The sequence below is a fragment of the Lutra lutra genome, chromosome 1 (genome assembly GCF_902655055.1).
Source record: "Lutra lutra chromosome 1, mLutLut1.2, whole genome shotgun sequence".
Classification (NCBI taxonomy): domain Eukaryota; kingdom Metazoa; phylum Chordata; class Mammalia; order Carnivora; family Mustelidae; genus Lutra; species Lutra lutra.
Window position 1 is genome coordinate 119936001 of NC_062278.1, and position 18424 is coordinate 119954424.

Here is an 18424-nt window from a genome sequence, read left to right on the forward strand (position 1 = left end):
TCTAGCATTTGCAGGTTTTGCCCTTAAAGGCTTATCTCTTCTTCCATATTGCTGGAAACAGAGTTGTACTACTGTTATAAACAAACAAAAACATTTACTTAAAAAAAATTGGGCTATGCTGTCATGAAACTTTTGCTGCTGATATTGATTGTAACAGAGGTGATGCAGGTTCTGAAAATATATTAATTACCAAGAATTTATAATAAATTTAATAAGTCTGGCATGTCTGTAACTTCTGTCTGGTGACTCAAAGTCAGATAATAGAGCAATGCTCTTATTTATGTTCTTAGGAAAATGAAATAAAATTGATAATAATTGTGTAGGGAATGTTTTCTAATCTAAACCTTATCTGGAGAAAACAAGTTTTGCAACTTTACTGAAGAGAGTTCACGCATAAAATTAGAAGTCCTATAAGCAAATCTACTCATCTTTCTGAATATAGGAAGTCTCCTTTTAAAGTTGAAGCAGACTCATTTGAGGGTTAAGAACCTCCAAGCTCAGTCTGCAGCTCTTTCCATGCGTCTGTCCACACCAGCTTAGAAGTATGTCACCTTTCATTAACTACTATTAACAAAGCACAGGGGTACCTGTGTGTCTCAGTCAGTTAAGCACCTGCCTGCAGCTTGGGTCATGATCCTGGGGTCCTGGACTCGAGTCCTGTGTTGGGCTCCCTGCTCAGCGGGAAGCTACTTCTCCATCTCCCTACTGCTCCTCCTGTTTGTACTCTCTCTCTCTGTCAAATAAATAAATAAAGTCTTAAATTAAAAAAAAATAAAACAAAACAAAAAAGGCAAGTGAGTCACTTATATTTTTTTGAGTCACTTATATTTTAATAAATTAAAGCTGACTCACAATCATTCTCACTAACCTGAATGTCCAAATTGTTTTCTTCTTCTTTTTTTTTTTAAGATTTTATTTATTTATTTGACAGAGAGAGATCACAAGTAGGCAGAGAGGCAGGCAGAGAGAGAGGGGGAAGTAGTTTCCCTGCTGAGCAGAGAGTCTGATATAGGGCTTGCTCCCAGGACCCAGAACCCTGAGATCATGACCTGAGCCAAAGCAGAGGCTTAACACACTGAGCCACCCAGGCACCCCATCCAAATTGCTTTCTTAAGAAAAGAAAGTGGTGGAATTATAGTCAACTCCAGGAACTGCTTTTGAACCTTCTCTGGGCATTCGTCTCTCTGTGAACTTCATCTATTCGTTTGTGACCCTCCTGTGAACTTCCCAGGTGTAATCTGAAACTGGCCCCTGTGCTCAGAGGGTTGAGAGAGACCCAAGAAAGAGGTGGGACACTCCAGGTTGGTAGGTGACAGTTTTAATAATAGCAAAGGGAACTTAAGTACAGGCTTGTCTTGGGCAGCAGCAAGATGAATAGATCCTGGCACCTGCCTGCCAGATCTTACAAGGTTATAGAGAGGCCCTAACTGGGCTCAGTCACATATGTCCCATAGGTGTTTCCAACACTACGTCACCATCCTAAGGCTGTCCTTGGAGCAGCCTCTGGAAGTAGGAAAGGGACATGGAACCCACATTCCCAGGATAAAGGGAGGGGCAAGGAGCTTGCAAGTGCCTGGGGTCCAGCTGTTGGGTCAATGCGGGGTGGGGAGTATGTCATGTCTTTTTGATAATGTTCACCAACATCATCAAACAACTAGTTAGGACAAACATCAACAACTAGTTAGGAACATTGAGGTTAAAAAAAAGTTTGAGTATAGCTAAGGAGCCAATGAAAACAAAAAAGAATAAGTTCCTGAAAGAAACAAAACAAAACAAAAAAGACTCTGTTTCTTGGTTTCTTATTTGCTCTTCTTTGCTCTAAAAGACCCAACACCCTTAAAGATAAAATTCAGGAGGATAGTTTGCCCTACTGGTTGACTGAGAATTTGTCTGTGACTAGTGGGAGCACAGTCAAATATTTTAAACCAAACAGGCTGGTATTTAAATATTCTGCCTAGCAAGTAAATTGGAAAAAAAAAAAAAAAAAGGCATGATCAGTTAAATTAACATCGTGTTATAAAATGACCAAGGTAGAGTACATACTCCTTAAGTTTCTGCTAGATTGGAACAAATGTTAGAAATGAAGGGGGAAAGTAGACCTTTAATTTGTTTGTTTGTTTAAAAAAATTATCGTTCAGGTGCAAGAGCTAACGTTTTCTCCCACTGGGGCATTTAAAAACGGTCTGGTAACCTTTCTAGTCTAACCTTGCCCTCCTCTTCATAAGGAAGACTGCTGTGGGTTGATACAGTCCTGAGATAGTCACTCTATAGGAATCTTGCACCTGGACACTGAGCTCTTGTTGCAGAATTTTTCCATTAAGTTTGCCTGTAGGCATATCTAAATCTCCGACCTGGAGCAGGTTTTATTGTCCAGACTCAACCTTGGGCTAATTTAGGCTCAGTGCCAGTGAGCTAGTCAGGGATGCATACTGTGCTGTGCGACTGAATGTCTTCCTTCCACATAGACACTATTTATTGTCCATAGGGAAGGAACTTACCTTCATCTCTTTGGACCTCTCAGGGCTGTCTTAAGGGAAGAAATATTTGGCAACTTCAGCAAGAAAGTCTGTCCACTTCAAATCAAATAAAAAAGATGAAAACTTAATTTTATTGAGATTTCTTGAAATTTCTTGAAAAAATTGACTATGTCTTTTTCATTTAAAAGGGACATTCACATTATAGGGTTTTTAAAAAGTTAGCACATGTAGTTGACAAATTTACTGTTGGGGCCCTGACTATATATGTCAGAGCCCTCAATCATCTAGAGAAGCCCCTTCTTCTATTTATTTATTTAAAAACATTTTTATTAACATATAATATATTATTTGCCCCAGGGGTACAGGTCTGTGAATCATCAGGCTTACACATTTCACAGCACTCACCATAGCACACACTCTCCCCAGTGTCCATAACCCAATCACCCTCTCCCTACCCCCTTTCTTCTAAATATTAATCTTATCAATCCTTTGAGTATTTTGAATTTGGCCAATCATGAAAAATCTCCTTCTTCCAGTAAGTATATTGAAATTGGCTATTGTCACCTTGGAGAAAAGAACTCTCTTCAAAGAAGGAGCAGTATTGGGACGCCTGGGTGGCTCAGTTGGTTGGACGACTGCCTTCGGCTCAGGTCATGATCCCGGAGTCCCAGGATTGAGTCCCGCATCGGGCTCCCAGCTCCATGGGGAGTCTGCTTCTTCCTCTGACCTTCTCCTCGTTCATGCTCTCTCTCACTGCCTCTCTCTCAAATAAATAAATAAAATCTTTCAAAAAAAAAAAAGAAGGAGCAGTATCTTGGTCTTGATGTTCATAATACTTAAGAGAACAACATCTCTTGGTAAATGGAAAAGAGTTTTCAAGAAAGACCTAAATACTTCAAGTTTGTTAAAACTGGATTTCTTGTTGTATCTCAATAACTGCAAGGGGGAAAATGTTTTTCGCGGGAACCAAAGATGGTTTTTGGAGAAAAAAAACAATTTAAGTTACTGAACTAATGCAAAATATTAAATGAAATTAGATTGTCATAAATGAACTTCTACTATGATGCCTATCTCTTAACCAATGGGTCCATGCTTTTCTTCAGGTGGTCTAGATAAAGGGCCATACAATAACTGTCATGGACTCTAGGCACTGTTGCCCTCCTGGGATCCTCACGTTGTTAAAAAAAATTATTTTACAGCTGTGTTGAATTAAAGAAAAATTTGACCAAGGATAGATTAATTATTATATATTCACTATTATCACATTGATTTTTTCCCCTTCTGATTGTAAAAAATGAACATTAAAAAATGAACATAAAAACGCTTTTGTTGGTCTTAAAAGTAGTTTGGGGGCACATGTCATGGCCCATATGACAATTTAAGGTGGCTGGATCTTTAGAAATAGCTTGCTGAGGTTTGTAGAAATGGGGATGACCTGAGCTCAAGAACCCACATGATTTTGAAAATCAAATAGAATTACTTCAACTTCTACTTAAAAAGAAAAGGTAAAGTAGGGAAGAAAAGTTCTGGATTGTAGGTAGAGGAATCACCCACAAGGAAGGTCCTCAGGAAGAGTGAGATGAAATAAATATAACTACCTGAATAGAAGACAGGATTCCCAAACCCATGACTATTCCAATAGAAACCCACACTATTCAACAGAAGGAGTCACTTCAAACTTGAGTCGTCACATTCTTGCTGTATTATTGGGTGTACTTCCAAATGCTTAACACTGAATAAACAAGTTGTTTAAGATAGTACAAATGGTCAACATGTTTGCTGTCGATAGGAAACGTATTTAGGCATGTCCGGGATTCAAACATACAAGATCACAACTATTTACCAATTCTTGCTCTCCAGAGAAGTTTCTGATAGGCCAGTGAATTTTTGGCATGTTTCAGATGGACTAATAGAAAGAAAGAAAGGAGTAAAACAAGATCACAAGAATAACAGTAGGTGTTAAAACTGAAAAAGTTTTGATGGGATGAAGACACAAATTGGGAAGGAAACTGGAGGGATAAACACTGGATTAAGGAGAATAAAGAGAGGCTGGGAAAAGAAGAAGAGGTTATACAACTCCTTTGTAGTGCCTAAGAAATACGTGTATAGGATGGGTGACAATTTGAAATTTGTTGAGTACATGAACTGTGGGTGTATTTTAAATAAAACATTCATCTGAAACTGAAGTACATGAGTGATGACTTCTAACCCGGGTATGGGGAAAGTAGGAGGTCATCTCCACCATTTTCCATTACTATCTTCCAAACTAACTGCTAATGGAGACAAATTGCTACCACAAACATTCGTTACCATATAATTTAAGACTAATTGTTTCTGATGTGAGTAAAAATATTAGCATGGGTAAATAAATAAATCCTTACAGCCATTTAGTCCGGGGCATTATGATATGGATATGGACATGTACAAAAATAGTAAAAAAATCCACAGTTACACAGAAGTAGAATCCCATGTCTCATAAGACATTCATTCATATATGTAAAGTGGATAATCCTCAACCCCCCTGACAAACCGGAATTTACCAAGTAGAACTCCTTGTGAAAAATCGTACTGAAATGCCAACCAAACAAATATGAAAATGTGGAGTGGAGGCATCAGCTCAAAAAATACCACTGTAAGAAACAAAACACGAATTACAACAGGACACGGGCAATATTACTCCTATCAACTCAAAAGTCTCAATGACAATTGAATTAGAAGACCCTTAACAGCACTCTGTTCCTTCATCTATTCCAGGAAATACAACAATGTCTCACACTGACACGGGTCAGACCACGACGACCAGCAAAGAACCTCACACCAGCACCATCTCAACAGTGATCACACCAACTCCTTCATATTCCACACGTGGATCCACTCCCACGGACAAGAATTCCCACAACATAGCCACCTCTGGGACAGCAGGCACGTCCAGTCCTTCCAGTGTCAGACACAAGACTTCCACACGGTCAGAAATGCCCACGTCATCACCTGCTACAGCTGACATTTCGTCCTCTTCTACTGTTAGCAACACACCTGCCACGACCTCTGAGATCCCCACAACACCAGTGTCAACAGACACCCCGCGCGGAACCACAACACACATGCCATGGTCTGATCAGACAAGTGCAACGTCGCTCACCTCAAGTGTCACAAGCACAAGTGTGCCTGGGGCAACCTCGGCACCACACTCTTCCTTCAGTACTGCCCCAGACTCAACAGCATCAACCGAGAACCACACAAGTCAGACCACTGAGACCAGCAGAGAACCTCACACCAGCACCATCTCAACAGTGATCACATCAACTCCTTCATCCTCCACACGTGGATCCACTCCCACGCACGAGACTCCCCACGACACAGCCACCTCTGGGACAGCAGGCACTACTAGTACTTCCAGTGTCAGAGACAAGACTTCCACACAGTCAGAAATGCCCACGTCATCAGCCGCTACAGCTGACATTTCGTCCTCTTCTACTGTTAGCAACACACCTGCCACGACCTCTGAGATCCCCACAACACCAGTGTCAACAGACACTCCGCGCGGAACCACAACATACATGCCACGGTTTGATCAGACAAGTGCAACGCCGCTCATCACAAGTGTCACAGGCACAAGTGTGCCTGGGGGAACCTCGGCACCACACTCTTCCTTCAGTACTACTCCAGACACAACAGCATCATCTGAGGACCACACGAGTCAGACCACTGAGACCAGCAGAGAACCTCACACCAGCACCACCTCAACAGTAATCACATCAACTCCTTCATCCTCCACACGTGGATCCACTCCCATGCACAACACGTCCCACAACACAGCCACCTCTGGGACAGCAGGCACGTCCAGTCCTTCCAGTGTCAGACACAAGACTTCCACACGGTCAGAAATGCCCACGTCATCGGCCGCTAGAGCTGACATTTCGTCCTCTTCTACTGTTAGCAACACACCTGCCACGACCTCAGAGATCCCCACAACACCAGTGTCAACAGACACTCTGCGCGGAACCACAACAGACATGCCACGGTCTGATCAGACAAGTGCAACGCCGCTCACCTCAAGTGTCACAAGGACAGGTGTGTCTGGGAGAACCTCGGCACCACACTCTTCCTTCAGTACTGCTCCAGACACAACAGCTTTAACCCAGAACCACACGAGTCAGACCACGGAGACCAGCAGAGAACCTCACACCAGCACCACCTCAACAGTAATCACATCAACTCCTTCATCCTCCACACGTGGATCCACTCCCATGCACAACACGTCCCACAACACAGCCACCTCTGGGACAGCAGGCACGTCCAGTCCTTCCAGTGTCAGACACAAGACTTCCACACGGTCAGAAATGCCCACGTCATCGGCCGCTACAGTTGACATTTCGTCCTCTTCTACTGTTAGCAACACACCTGCCACGACCTCTGAGATCCCCACAACACCAGTGTCAACAGACACTCCGCGCGGAACCACAACAGACATGCCACGGTCTGATCAGACAAGTGCAACGCCGCTCACCTCAAGTGTCACAAGGACAGGTGTGTCTGGGAGAACCTCGGCACCACACTCTTCCTTCAGTACTGCTCCAGACACAACAGCTTTAACCCAGAACCACACGAGTCAGACCACGGAGACCAGCAGAGAACCTCACACCAGCACCACCTCAACAGTAATCACATCAACTCCTTCATCCTCCACACGTGGATCCACTCCCATGCACAACACGTCCCACAACACAGCCACCTCTGGGACAGCAGGCACGTCCAGTCCTTCCAGTGTCAGACACAAGACTTCCACACGGTCAGAAATGCCCACGTCATCACCCGCTACAGCTGACATTTCGTCCTCTTCTACTGTTAGCAACACACCTGCCACGACCTCTGAGATCCCCACAACACCAGTGTCAACAGACACTCCGCGCGGAACCACAACACACATGCCACGGTCTGATCAGACAAGTGCAACGCCGCTCACCTCAAGTGTCACAAGCACCATTGCGCCTTGGGGAACCTCGGCACCACACTCTTCCTTCAGTTTTGCCCCAGACTCAAGAGCTTTAACCCAGAACCACACGAGTCAGACCACAGAGACCAGCAGAGAACCTCACCTTAGCACCATCTCAACAGAGATCACATCAACTCCAACATCCTCCACTCGAGGATCCACTCCCACGCACAACACGTCCCCCGACACAGCCACCTCTGGGACAGCAGGCATGTCCAGTCCTTCCAGTGTCAGCGACAAGACTTCCACACGGTCAGAAATGCCCATGTCATCACCCGCTACAGCTGACATTTCGTCCTCTTCTACTGTTAGCAACACACCTGCCACGACCTCTGAGATCCCCACAACACCAGTATCAACAGACACCCCGCGGGGAACCACAACACACATGCCACGGTCTGATCAGACAAGTGCAACGCCGCTCACCTCAAGTGTCACAAGCACCATTGCGCCTGGGGGAACCTCGGCACCACACTCTTCCTTCAGTACTGCCCCAGACTCAACAGCATCAACCGAGAACCACACGAGTCAGACCACAGAGACCAGCAGAGAACCTCACCCCAGCACCATCTCAACAGAGATCACATCAACTCCTTCATCCTCCATACGTGGATCCACTTCCACGCACGAGACTCCCCACGACACAGCCACCATTGGGACTGCAGGCACGTCCAGTCCTTCCAGTGTCAGACACAAGACTTCCACACGGTCAGAAATGCCCACGTCATCAGCCGCTACAGCTGACATTTCGTCCTATTCTACTGTTAGCAACACACCTGCCACGACCTCTGAGATCCCCACAACACCAGTGTCAACAGACACCCCGCGCGGAACCACAACACACATACCACGGTCTGATCAGACAAGTGCAACGCCGCTCACCTCTAGTGTCACAAGCACAGGTGCGTCTGGGGGACCCTCGGCACCACACTCTTCCTTCAGTTTTGCCCCAGACTCAACAGCTTTAACCCAGAACCACACGAGTCAGACCACGGAGACCAGCAGAGAACCTCACACCAGCACCATCTCAACAGTGATCACATCAACTCCTTCATCCTCCACACGTGGATCCACTCCCATGCACAACACGTCCCACGACACAGTCACCTATGGGACAGCAGGCACGTCCAGTCCTTCCAGTGTCAGCGACAAGACTTCCACACGGTCAGAAATGCCCACGTCATCAGCCGCTACAGCTGACATTTCGTCCTCTTCTACTGTTAGCAACACACCTGCCACGACCTCTGAGATCCCCACAACACCAGTGTCAACAGACACTCTGCGCGGAACCACAACATACATGCCACGGTTTGATCACACAAGTGCAACGCCGCTCATCACAAGTGTCACAGGCACAAGTGTGCCTGGGGGAACCTCGGCAAAACACTCTTCCTTCAGTACTGCTCCAGACACAACAGCATCATCTGAGGGCCACACGAGTCAGACCACTGAGACCAGCAGAGAACCTCACACCAGCACCATCTCAACAGAGATCACATCAACTCCTTCATCCTCCACACGTGGATCCACTTCCACGCACGAGACTCCCCACGACACAGCCACCTCTGGGACAGCAGGCACGTCCAGTCCTTCCAGTGTCAGCGACAAGACTTCCACACGGTCAGAAATGCCCACGTCATCACCCGCTACAGCTGACATTTCATCCTCTTCTACTGTTAGCAACACACCTGCCACGACCTCTGAGATCCCCACAACACCAGTGTCAACAGACACCCCGCGCGGAACCACAACACACATGCCACGGTCTGATCAGACAAGTGGAACGCCGCTCACCTCAAGTGTCACAAGCACAGGTGCGTCTGGGGGAACCTCGGCACCACACTCTTCCTTCAGTACTGCTCCAGACACAACAGCTTTAACCCAGAACCACACGAGTCTGACCACGGAGACCAGCAGAGAACCTCACACCAGCACCATCTCAACAGTGATCACATCAACTCCTTCATCCTCCACACGTGGATCCACTCCCATGCACAACACGTCCCACGACACAGTCACCTATGGGACAGCAGGCACGTCCAGTCCTTCCAGTGTCAGCGACAAGACTTCCACACGGTCAGAAATGCCCACGTCATCGGCCGCTACAGCTGACATTTCGTCCTCTTCCACTGTTAGCAACACACCTGCCACGAACTCTGAGATCCCCACAACACCAGTGTCAACAGACACCCCGCGCGGAACCACAACACACATGCCACGGTCTGATCAGACAAGTGCAACGCCGCTCACCTCAAGTGTCACAAGCACAGGTGCGTCTGGGGGAACCTCGGCACCACACTCTTCCTTCAGTACTGCCCCAGACACAACAGCATCAACCGAGAACCACATGAGTCAGACCACGGAGACCAGCAGAGAACCTCACACCAGCACCATCTCAACAGTGATCACATCAACTCCTTCATCCTCCACACGTGGATCCACTCCCATGCACGAGACTTCCCACGACACAGACACCTCTGGGACAGCAGGCACGTCCAGTCCTTCCAGTGTCAGCGACAAGACTTCCACACGGTCAGAAATGCCCACGTCATCACCCGCTACAGCTGACATTTCGTCCTCTTCTACTGTTAGCAACACACCTGCCACGACCTCTGAGATCCCCACAACACCAGTGTCAACAGACACCCCGCGCGGAACCACAACACACATGCCACGCTCTGATCAGACAAGTGCAACGCCGCTCACCTCAAGTGTCACAAGCACCATTGTGCATGGGGGAACCTCAGCACCACACTCTTCCTTCAGTACTGCCCCAGACACAACAGCATCAACCCAGAACCACACGAGTCTGACCACGGAGACCAGCAGAGAACCTCACACCAGCACCATCTCAACAGTGATCACATCAACTCCTTCATCCTCCACACGTGGATCCACTCCCTCGGACAAGACTTCCCACAACATAGCCACCTCTGGGACCGCAGGCACGTCCAGTCCTTCCAGTGTCAGCGACAAGACTTCCACACGGTCAGAAATGCCCACGTCATCAGCTCCTACAGCTGACATTTCGTCCTCTTCTACTGTTAGCAACACACCTGCCACGACCTCTGAGATCCCCACAACACCAGTGTCAACAGACACCCCGCGCGGAACCACAACACACATGCCACGGTCTGATCAGACAAGTGCAACGCCGCTCATCACAAGTGTCACAGGCACAAGTGTGCCTGGGGGAACCTCGGCGCCACACTCTTCCTTCAGTACTGCTCCAGACACAACAGCATCATCTGAGGGCCACACGAGTCAGACCACGGAGACCAGCAGAGAACCTCACACCAGCACCATCTCAACAGTGATCACATCAACTCCTTCATCCTCCACACGTGGATCCACTCCCATGCACGAGACTTCCCACGACACTGCCACCTCTGGGACAGCAGGCACGTCCAGTCCTTCCAGTGTCAGCGACAAGACTTCCACACGGTCAGAAATGCCCACGTCATCGGCCGCTACAGCTGACATTTCGTCCTCTTCCACTGTTAGCAACACACCTGCCACGAACTCTGAGATCCCCACAACACCAGTGTCAACAGACACCCCGCGCGGAACCACAACACACATGCCACGGTCTGATCAGACAAGTGCAACGCCGCTCACCTCAAGTGTCACAAGCACAGGTGCGTCTGGGGGAACCTCGGCACCACACTCTTCCTTCAGTACTGCCCCAGACTCAACAGCATCAACCGAGAACCACATGAGTCAGACCACGGAGACCAGCAGAGAACCTCACACCAGCACCATCTCAACAGTGATCACATCAACTCCTTCATCCTCCACACGTGGATCCACTCCCATGCACGAGACTTCCCACGACACAGCCACCTCTGGGACAGCAGGCACGTCCAGTCCTTCCAGTGTCAGACACAAGACTTCCACACGGTCAGAAATGCCCACGTCATCACCCGCTACAGCTGACATTTCGTCCTCTTCTACTGTTAGCAACACACCTGCCACGACCTCTGAGATCCCCACAACACCAGTGTCAACAGACACCCCGCGCGGAACCACAACACACATGCCACGCTCTGATCAGACAAGTGCAACGCCGCTCACCTCAAGTGTCACAAGCACCATTGTGCATGGGGGAACCTCAGCACCACACTCTTCCTTCAGTACTGCCCCAGACACAACAGCATCAACCCAGAACCACACGAGTCTGACCACGGAGACCAGCAGAGAACCTCACACCAGCACCATCTCAACAGTGATCACATCAACTCCTTCATCCTCCACACGTGGATCCACTCTCTCGGACAAGACTTCCCACAACATAGCCACCTCTGGGACCGCAGGCACGTCCAGTCCTTCCAGTGTCAGCGACAAGACTTCCACACGGTCAGAAATGCCCACGTCATCAGCTCCTACAGCTGACATTTCGTCCTCTTCTACTGTTAGCAACACACCTGCCACGACCTCTGAGATCCCCACAACACCAGTGTCAACAGACACCCCGCGCGGAACCACAACACACATGCCACGGTCTGATCAGACAAGTGCAACGCCGCTCATCACAAGTGTCACAGGCACAAGTGTGCCTGGGGGAACCTCGGCGCAACACTCTTCCTTCAGTACTGCTCCAGACACAACAGCATCATCTGAGGGCCACACGAGTCAGACCACGGAGACCAGCAGAGAACCTCACACCAGCACCATCTCAACAGTGATCACATCAACTCCTTCATCCTCCACACGTGGATCCACTCCCATGCACGAGACTTCCCACGACACAGCCACCTCTGGGACAGCAGGCACGTCCAGTCCTTCCAGTGTCAGCGACAAGACTTCCACACGGTCAGAAATGCCCACGTCATCGGCCGCTACAGCTGACATTTCGTCCTCTTCCACTGTTAGCAACACACCTGCCACGAACTCTGAGATCCCCACAACACCAGTGTCAACAGACACCCCGCGCGGAACCACAACACACATGCCACGGTCTGATCAGACAAGTGCAACGCCGCTCACCTCAAGTGTCACAAGCACAGGTGCGTCTGGGGGAACCTCGGCACCACACTCTTCCTTCAGTACTGCCCCAGACTCAACAGCATCAACCGAGAACCACATGAGTCAGACCACGGAGACCAGCAGAGAACCTCACACCAGCACCATCTCAACAGTGATCACATCACCTCCTTCATCCTCCACACGTGGATCCACTCCCATGCACGAGACTTCCCACGACACAGCCACCTCTGGGACAGTAGGCACGTCCAGCCCTTCCAGTGTCAGCAACAAGACTTCCACATGGTTAGAAATGCCCACGTCATCAGCCGCTACAGCTGACATTTCGTCCTCTTCTACTGTTAGCAACACACCTGCCACAACCTCTGAGTTCCCCACAACACCAGTGTCAACAGACACCCCGCGCGGAACCACAACACACATGCCACGGTCTGATCAGACAAGTGCAACGCCGCTCACCTCAAGTGTCACAAGCACAGGTGCGTCTGGGGGAACCTCGGCACCACACTCTTCCTTCAGTACTGCTACAGACACAACAGCTTTAACCCAGAACCACACGAGTCAGACCACGGAGACCAGCAGAGAACCTCACACCAGCACCATCTCAACAGTGATCACATCAACTCCTTCATCCTCCACACGTGGATCCACTCCCACGCACGAGACTTCCCACGACACAGCCACCTCTGGTACAGCAGGCACGTCCAGTCCTTCCAGTGTCAGCGACAAGACTTCCACACGGTCAGAAATGCGCACGTCATCGGCCGCTACAGCTGACATTTCGTCCTCTTCCACTGTTAGCAACACACCTGCCACGAACTCTGAGATCCCCACAACACCAGTGTCAACAGACACCCCGCGCGGAACCACAACACACATGCCACGGTCTGATCAGACAAGTGCAACGCCGCTCACCTCAAGTGTCACAAGCACAGGTGCGTCTGGGGGAACCTCGGCACCACACTCTTCCTTCAGTACTGCCCCAGACTCAACAGCATCAACCGAGAACCACATGAGTCAGACCACGGAGACCAGCAGAGAACCTCACACCAGCACCATCTCAACAGTGATCACATCAACTCCTTCATCCTCCACACGTGGATCCACTCCCATGCACGAGACTTCCCACGACACAGCCACCTCTGGGACAGCAGGCACGTCCAGTCCTTCCAGTGTCAGACACAAGACTTCCACACGGTCAGAAATGCCCACGTCATCACCCGCTACAGCTGACATTTCGTCCTCTTCTACTGTTAGCAACACACCTGCCACGACCTCTGAGATCCCCACAACACCAGTGTCAACAGACACCCCGCGTGGAACCACAACACGCATGCCACGGTCTGATCAGACAAGTGCAACGTCGCTCACCTCAAGTGTCCCAAGCACAAGTGTGCCTGGGGCAACCTCGGCACCACACTCTTCCTTCAGTACTGCCTCAGACACAACAGCATCATCTCAGGACCACACGAGTCAGACCACGGAGACCAGCAGAGAACCTCACACCAGCACCATCTCAACAGTGATCACATCAAATCCTCCTTCTTCCCTAAGTGAACACACTGGTAAAGAGGGCATTTCCCTGGACACAGGCACATCTGTGACAACAATCTCTTCATTGACTTCCAGTGTGAGTCACAGCCCTTCATCTTGGTCTGATGTCATTCATCCATCCACAGACCCTGCTTTCTCTGAGTCTATTACATCTAGTGATATGGGCACAGCTCAGACCATAGTCTATTTCTATCGTTCAACCAGTAATTCTTCATTTTCTCAGTCAGCCCCTGGTTTTCCCATCACCTGGAGTTCCACCACCCCATTCACAGGTTCTTCTACTCCTTTGTCTATTACCAGCACTTTCCCACCATCCACAGCATCTCCAAGCTCCACTGTGAGGACTCAGACATCAGGTAGGTGGGGCCTCAGGGTTTTTGGTCTCTCAGGGTGGCTCCGTTGGCTCAGGTCAGCCTAGGTAAGTGCTTGTGAGAGGATGGTGATGTAGCATTACCAGGCTAGCATTGAGGGCAGGGCCACAAGATGAAGCAAGTGGGAATGTGGTGAGTGATGTGTCACCATTCCCTCTAACCCAGAAGACAGTTGCTCTTGTGCAGGGATCAATTTGGGTGTGGGCAGAAGATAGAGGAGAGTTTCTAGCTGTCTCTCCCAGCTCCTGAAGTGTATCACTCTCCTTGACTCTGCTACTTTGTGACTGTAAGACCCACTCCAGCTTTCTATCTCTGCATGCCCAGGGACCATCACCACCTCAATGAGGATAGGCAGCCAGAGAAGGACAACACCATCACCCTCAACAACCTCCCAGACCCGTACAACCTTGTCTCCTAGAACATCCATAGGCACACACTCAACACCTGCTCCAGTCCCCATCAAGCCCAAGAAAGGTAAGTGATTCTGTAGGTCTAGGGGCTCTCCATATTGCGATGGAGAGTATTGAGTTGGTGTGGGTGCTGAAGTTATGGCAACTTGGTGAGATCTACCAGTGAGAGCCCTTTTGGGTAGCTGGGGGAGCTGGTTCCATGGAACTGCCTCCTCAGGGCCATGGGAAGTCCAGGTGCTCCCATATCCCCTTTAGAGGGGTGCTGTAACTCCACCTCAGCCTGCTTGCTCATAGACTGCTCTCTCGGATCACAGGTTCTCACAGGGGATTTTGAGACAGCACAAGAGTTGGGTACTGAAGGCTGGCTTTGTACATGGCACTGGGCTAGGAATGGGAGTTAAGAAATGATCAAGGTGCGGTTTAGTAGGAGACAGATCTCCTGCCTTGATAGGTGCAATTAGAGGAATAAATGTAGGGTGTTGGACATGCACAATGGAAGGTCCCTAGGGGATGTAGGGGTGTGCTCATGGTAAAGAGGAGGCTTTCTGGAAAGAATAAATAGTAGTTGGGGAAGAGGAAACATCCCAAGCAGGCAGGAGGGCTTGAAGAGCTGGAATAAAGATCTAGATATGAATAGTAGTCCCAATATTACATGGGGAGGATATCCCCAAAGCACTTGGGGGTGCTGGAAACAAAGGGAAGAGTATTGAGAAATGAGGCTGACATGTGAGGGAACCAGGGAGGACATGGTAGGATCTGTGTTTATGAATGGTGCTATGGTGTTTGGGGTGTTGGATGATTTTGCAGGTGGCCAGGAGAGTTGTATACAGATACTGTGGTATTCCAAGCAAACCAGGGGAGGGCTGCCAGGAAAGAAAGGAGGAGACCCATTTGAGAAATATTTAGGATAAGCTTTCTTGAACTGAGCCCAAAGACTTCTAAGGGGTCAAGGACAAATTCTGGTGGGTCCACCCACTGTATCTAAAGAAATACCATCTTAGGAAATAAGTCTCTTTCTAGGAAATGGTTATTTCAATTACTGATCTTCATATTGGAGTTTTGTCTTTGAACCCTTGAAAGAATTACGAGAATCATAACAGATGCAGAATAACTTGTTGGTGTTCTGACAGCAGGATCTGTTTTTCTTCAAAATGGTAAAGGATGAGAGTACCTACTGAAGGGGTAAAATGAAGAGATGGGTTAAATGCAAGTAGAGAGGGAGACAGAAGAGTCCTTGAGGACTCTGAGTTGGGTGGAGGGGCATCTTGGGGGAAGCTCTCTGTCAGCCCTAAAGTAGTCAGGACCCATGAGAATTTCTTGCCCTTCTTTGTGCTGGCCCAGGTGTTCCTCTCTTCCCCTATGGGCCAAGTGTTGGAGATCTGGAGTTTGTCAAGAGGATCTCAGACTTCACCTCGCCACTCTTCAAGCCCCAGATTGGCTTCCCTCTTGGCTTCTCTCTCCGGGATTACCTCTATGTGAGTCCCCAGCTGCAGCCCAAAGGACAGGACCTGTGACCTGTGTTCCCCAGACTCTGCTTCTCTCTCCAGGGCTTGGAGATGGCCCTGTGACCATGACTGTGGTCCAGAGGAAGGAAGAATGCAACAAACAACACTTGTTAGACACCTCCTGTGTCCCTGCCTCTGGCACAGTTTGCATTTATACTCTTTAATGCCTAGGTGCTGACTGAGGAAGACTGAGCTAGGCAAGGCCCTCCTCCCCTCATGGACAAAAGTGTTTTTACCTCAATAGAGAGGTCTGGGAGCCCACTAAGCTCTCCACTGTTTTCAGAGCCTTTTTAATGAGTTGGAAGCTCTACTTGGGAAACCACCTTTTAATGATGTTTACATTTTCTATGAATATTTCCTGGCTCCTCAGTCCAAGGACGCCATGTCTCCTGGAGGAGAGATGGAATGGTGGTCATGGTCCCTGCGGGCCTCAGTGGTGGGCATGGGGGCTGGGACAGGACACACTAAGATAGGGCAACCCAGAGACGGGACTGAGTGTAGCAATCGTCTAGCCCCCTCTGATGTGGATGGAGCCTCAGGATGGCTCTATGGGGACTCACCCAGACGGCTGTGCTCTGTGATGGGCCTGTTTGTAGATGGGGTTGGCCATGGAAGCAGGGGAATACCTACCATGTCAGGAAGTACTTAAAACTGGGGAGTGTCCTGCAGATGAAGAGTATTGTGTGAGAACTACGTAAAGGGGTCTCTCCCAACAGGCAGGGAGATGAATGAAATGATCTTGTGGAAGTTGTTGACATCTCTGCAGTTCTACCCAGAGAGGTCCTTGGGGGTCACACTTCTGAGGAGCTGGCACTGTGCTGGGATATTTTTGTCCCTTCCTCCTCCCTCCCTAAACACTAACCAGAAGAACTTTTGTACCCAGTTCACAGATAACGGGCAGATCATCTTCCCGGAGTCAGAGTACCAGGTTTTCTCCTACCCTAATCCCCCTCGTAGAGGCTTCACAGGCTGGGACCCTGTGGCCCTGGTGGCTCCATTCTGGGATGATGCTGATTTTTCCAGTGGCCAGGGAACCATATTTTATCAGGTGAGCCTTTCCAAGCCCAGAATTCAGGATCCCCCGGCAGCCAGCAAAGAGAGACAAAGGGCTATGTGGCCGTGTGTGTGTGTGTGTGTGTGTGTGTGTGCGCGTGCACGCACATGTTACTGTTGTCCGAGCCTGGGCTCCGTGTGGGCAGAGGATGATGTTTAAATATGAGGGTGGGGAGGAAACAGAACAGGGGTGTTACATAGACTTGGGAATACCCTTTCACAACCATGAAAATACCTGCAGGTAGGACCCTCATTTCCTTGTCTTATCTGCTTTCCTTTCCTAGGAATATGAGACACTCTATAATGAACACAACCTGCTAGTCTGGCAGGTTGAGTCTTGGATTAGAAAGTTCACCTACACCTGGAACTACAAAGCAAGGTGGACCCTAAAGGTCACGTGGGTCAAAGCCCCTGCCTATCCCGCCCGGTGGACCTTTGGGGTGAGTGAAACAATGGACAGCTCCCTGTGAACCATCTGGAAGTCAGAAATCCTAGAACCATAGGCAGGGGCCACTCTTCTAACATGTGCTCCAACTCAGGGACAGATCACCCCCACCCTGTTTGCTGAGCACTCACTTAGTACTCATTGGGTTGAAACATAGGAAATAGAATTTTTGTAAGTCAAAAATGGATGACTATTGGCAATTGTATATATATGACTCAACCTGATATTATTATCTACATTTTAGAAGATGATGGTTAGAGAGGTTAAGCAATCTGCTCAAGGTCACCCAGCTGGCAAATGACAAAGCCAGGCTTGGAACTGAGGCTTTCTGACTTCCAACTCTGGCTCTCAGTGGCAGAGCCATCCAAGGGCAATGGTCAGCCTACACAGTGTCCTCAGTCTTCCCCCAGGGACTCAACTCTTACAGCCCTTGTGTGGTCTAGTCACTCACTTCTTCTTTGGGTCAATGAGTTCGTTGGTTACCTACTTTGTTCAAGCAGTGCTTGGCATCTGCTTCCAGAGGACCTCTGGTATCTGAAGGACCTCTGTGGTCCATCCACAGTATTTAGGTTGAGGGGACATTTGAACAATGTGCTTAAAAATATCCCAGAGGAAGCTAAATAGGCTTCCCTC

General features: G+C 49.0%; 1 protein-coding gene across 2 annotated transcripts in view; it reads left to right on the top strand.

The window, feature by feature from the left end:
- Nucleotides 1–18424, top strand: part of MUC4 (mucin 4, cell surface associated) — a 54877-nt gene that overhangs the window by 17180 nt on the left and 19273 nt on the right. The window contains exons 2-5 of one of the 2 annotated variants that reach the window (XM_047734441.1): nucleotides 14703–14852; nucleotides 16130–16263; nucleotides 17177–17341; nucleotides 17631–17786. In XM_047734441.1, coding sequence (XP_047590397.1) covers nucleotides 14703–14852; nucleotides 16130–16263; nucleotides 17177–17341; nucleotides 17631–17786 — 605 coding nt within the window. The remainder of the gene's footprint in view (nucleotides 1–14702; nucleotides 14853–16129; nucleotides 16264–17176; nucleotides 17342–17630; nucleotides 17787–18424) is intronic. The other variant, XM_047734450.1, reaches the window with a different exon arrangement.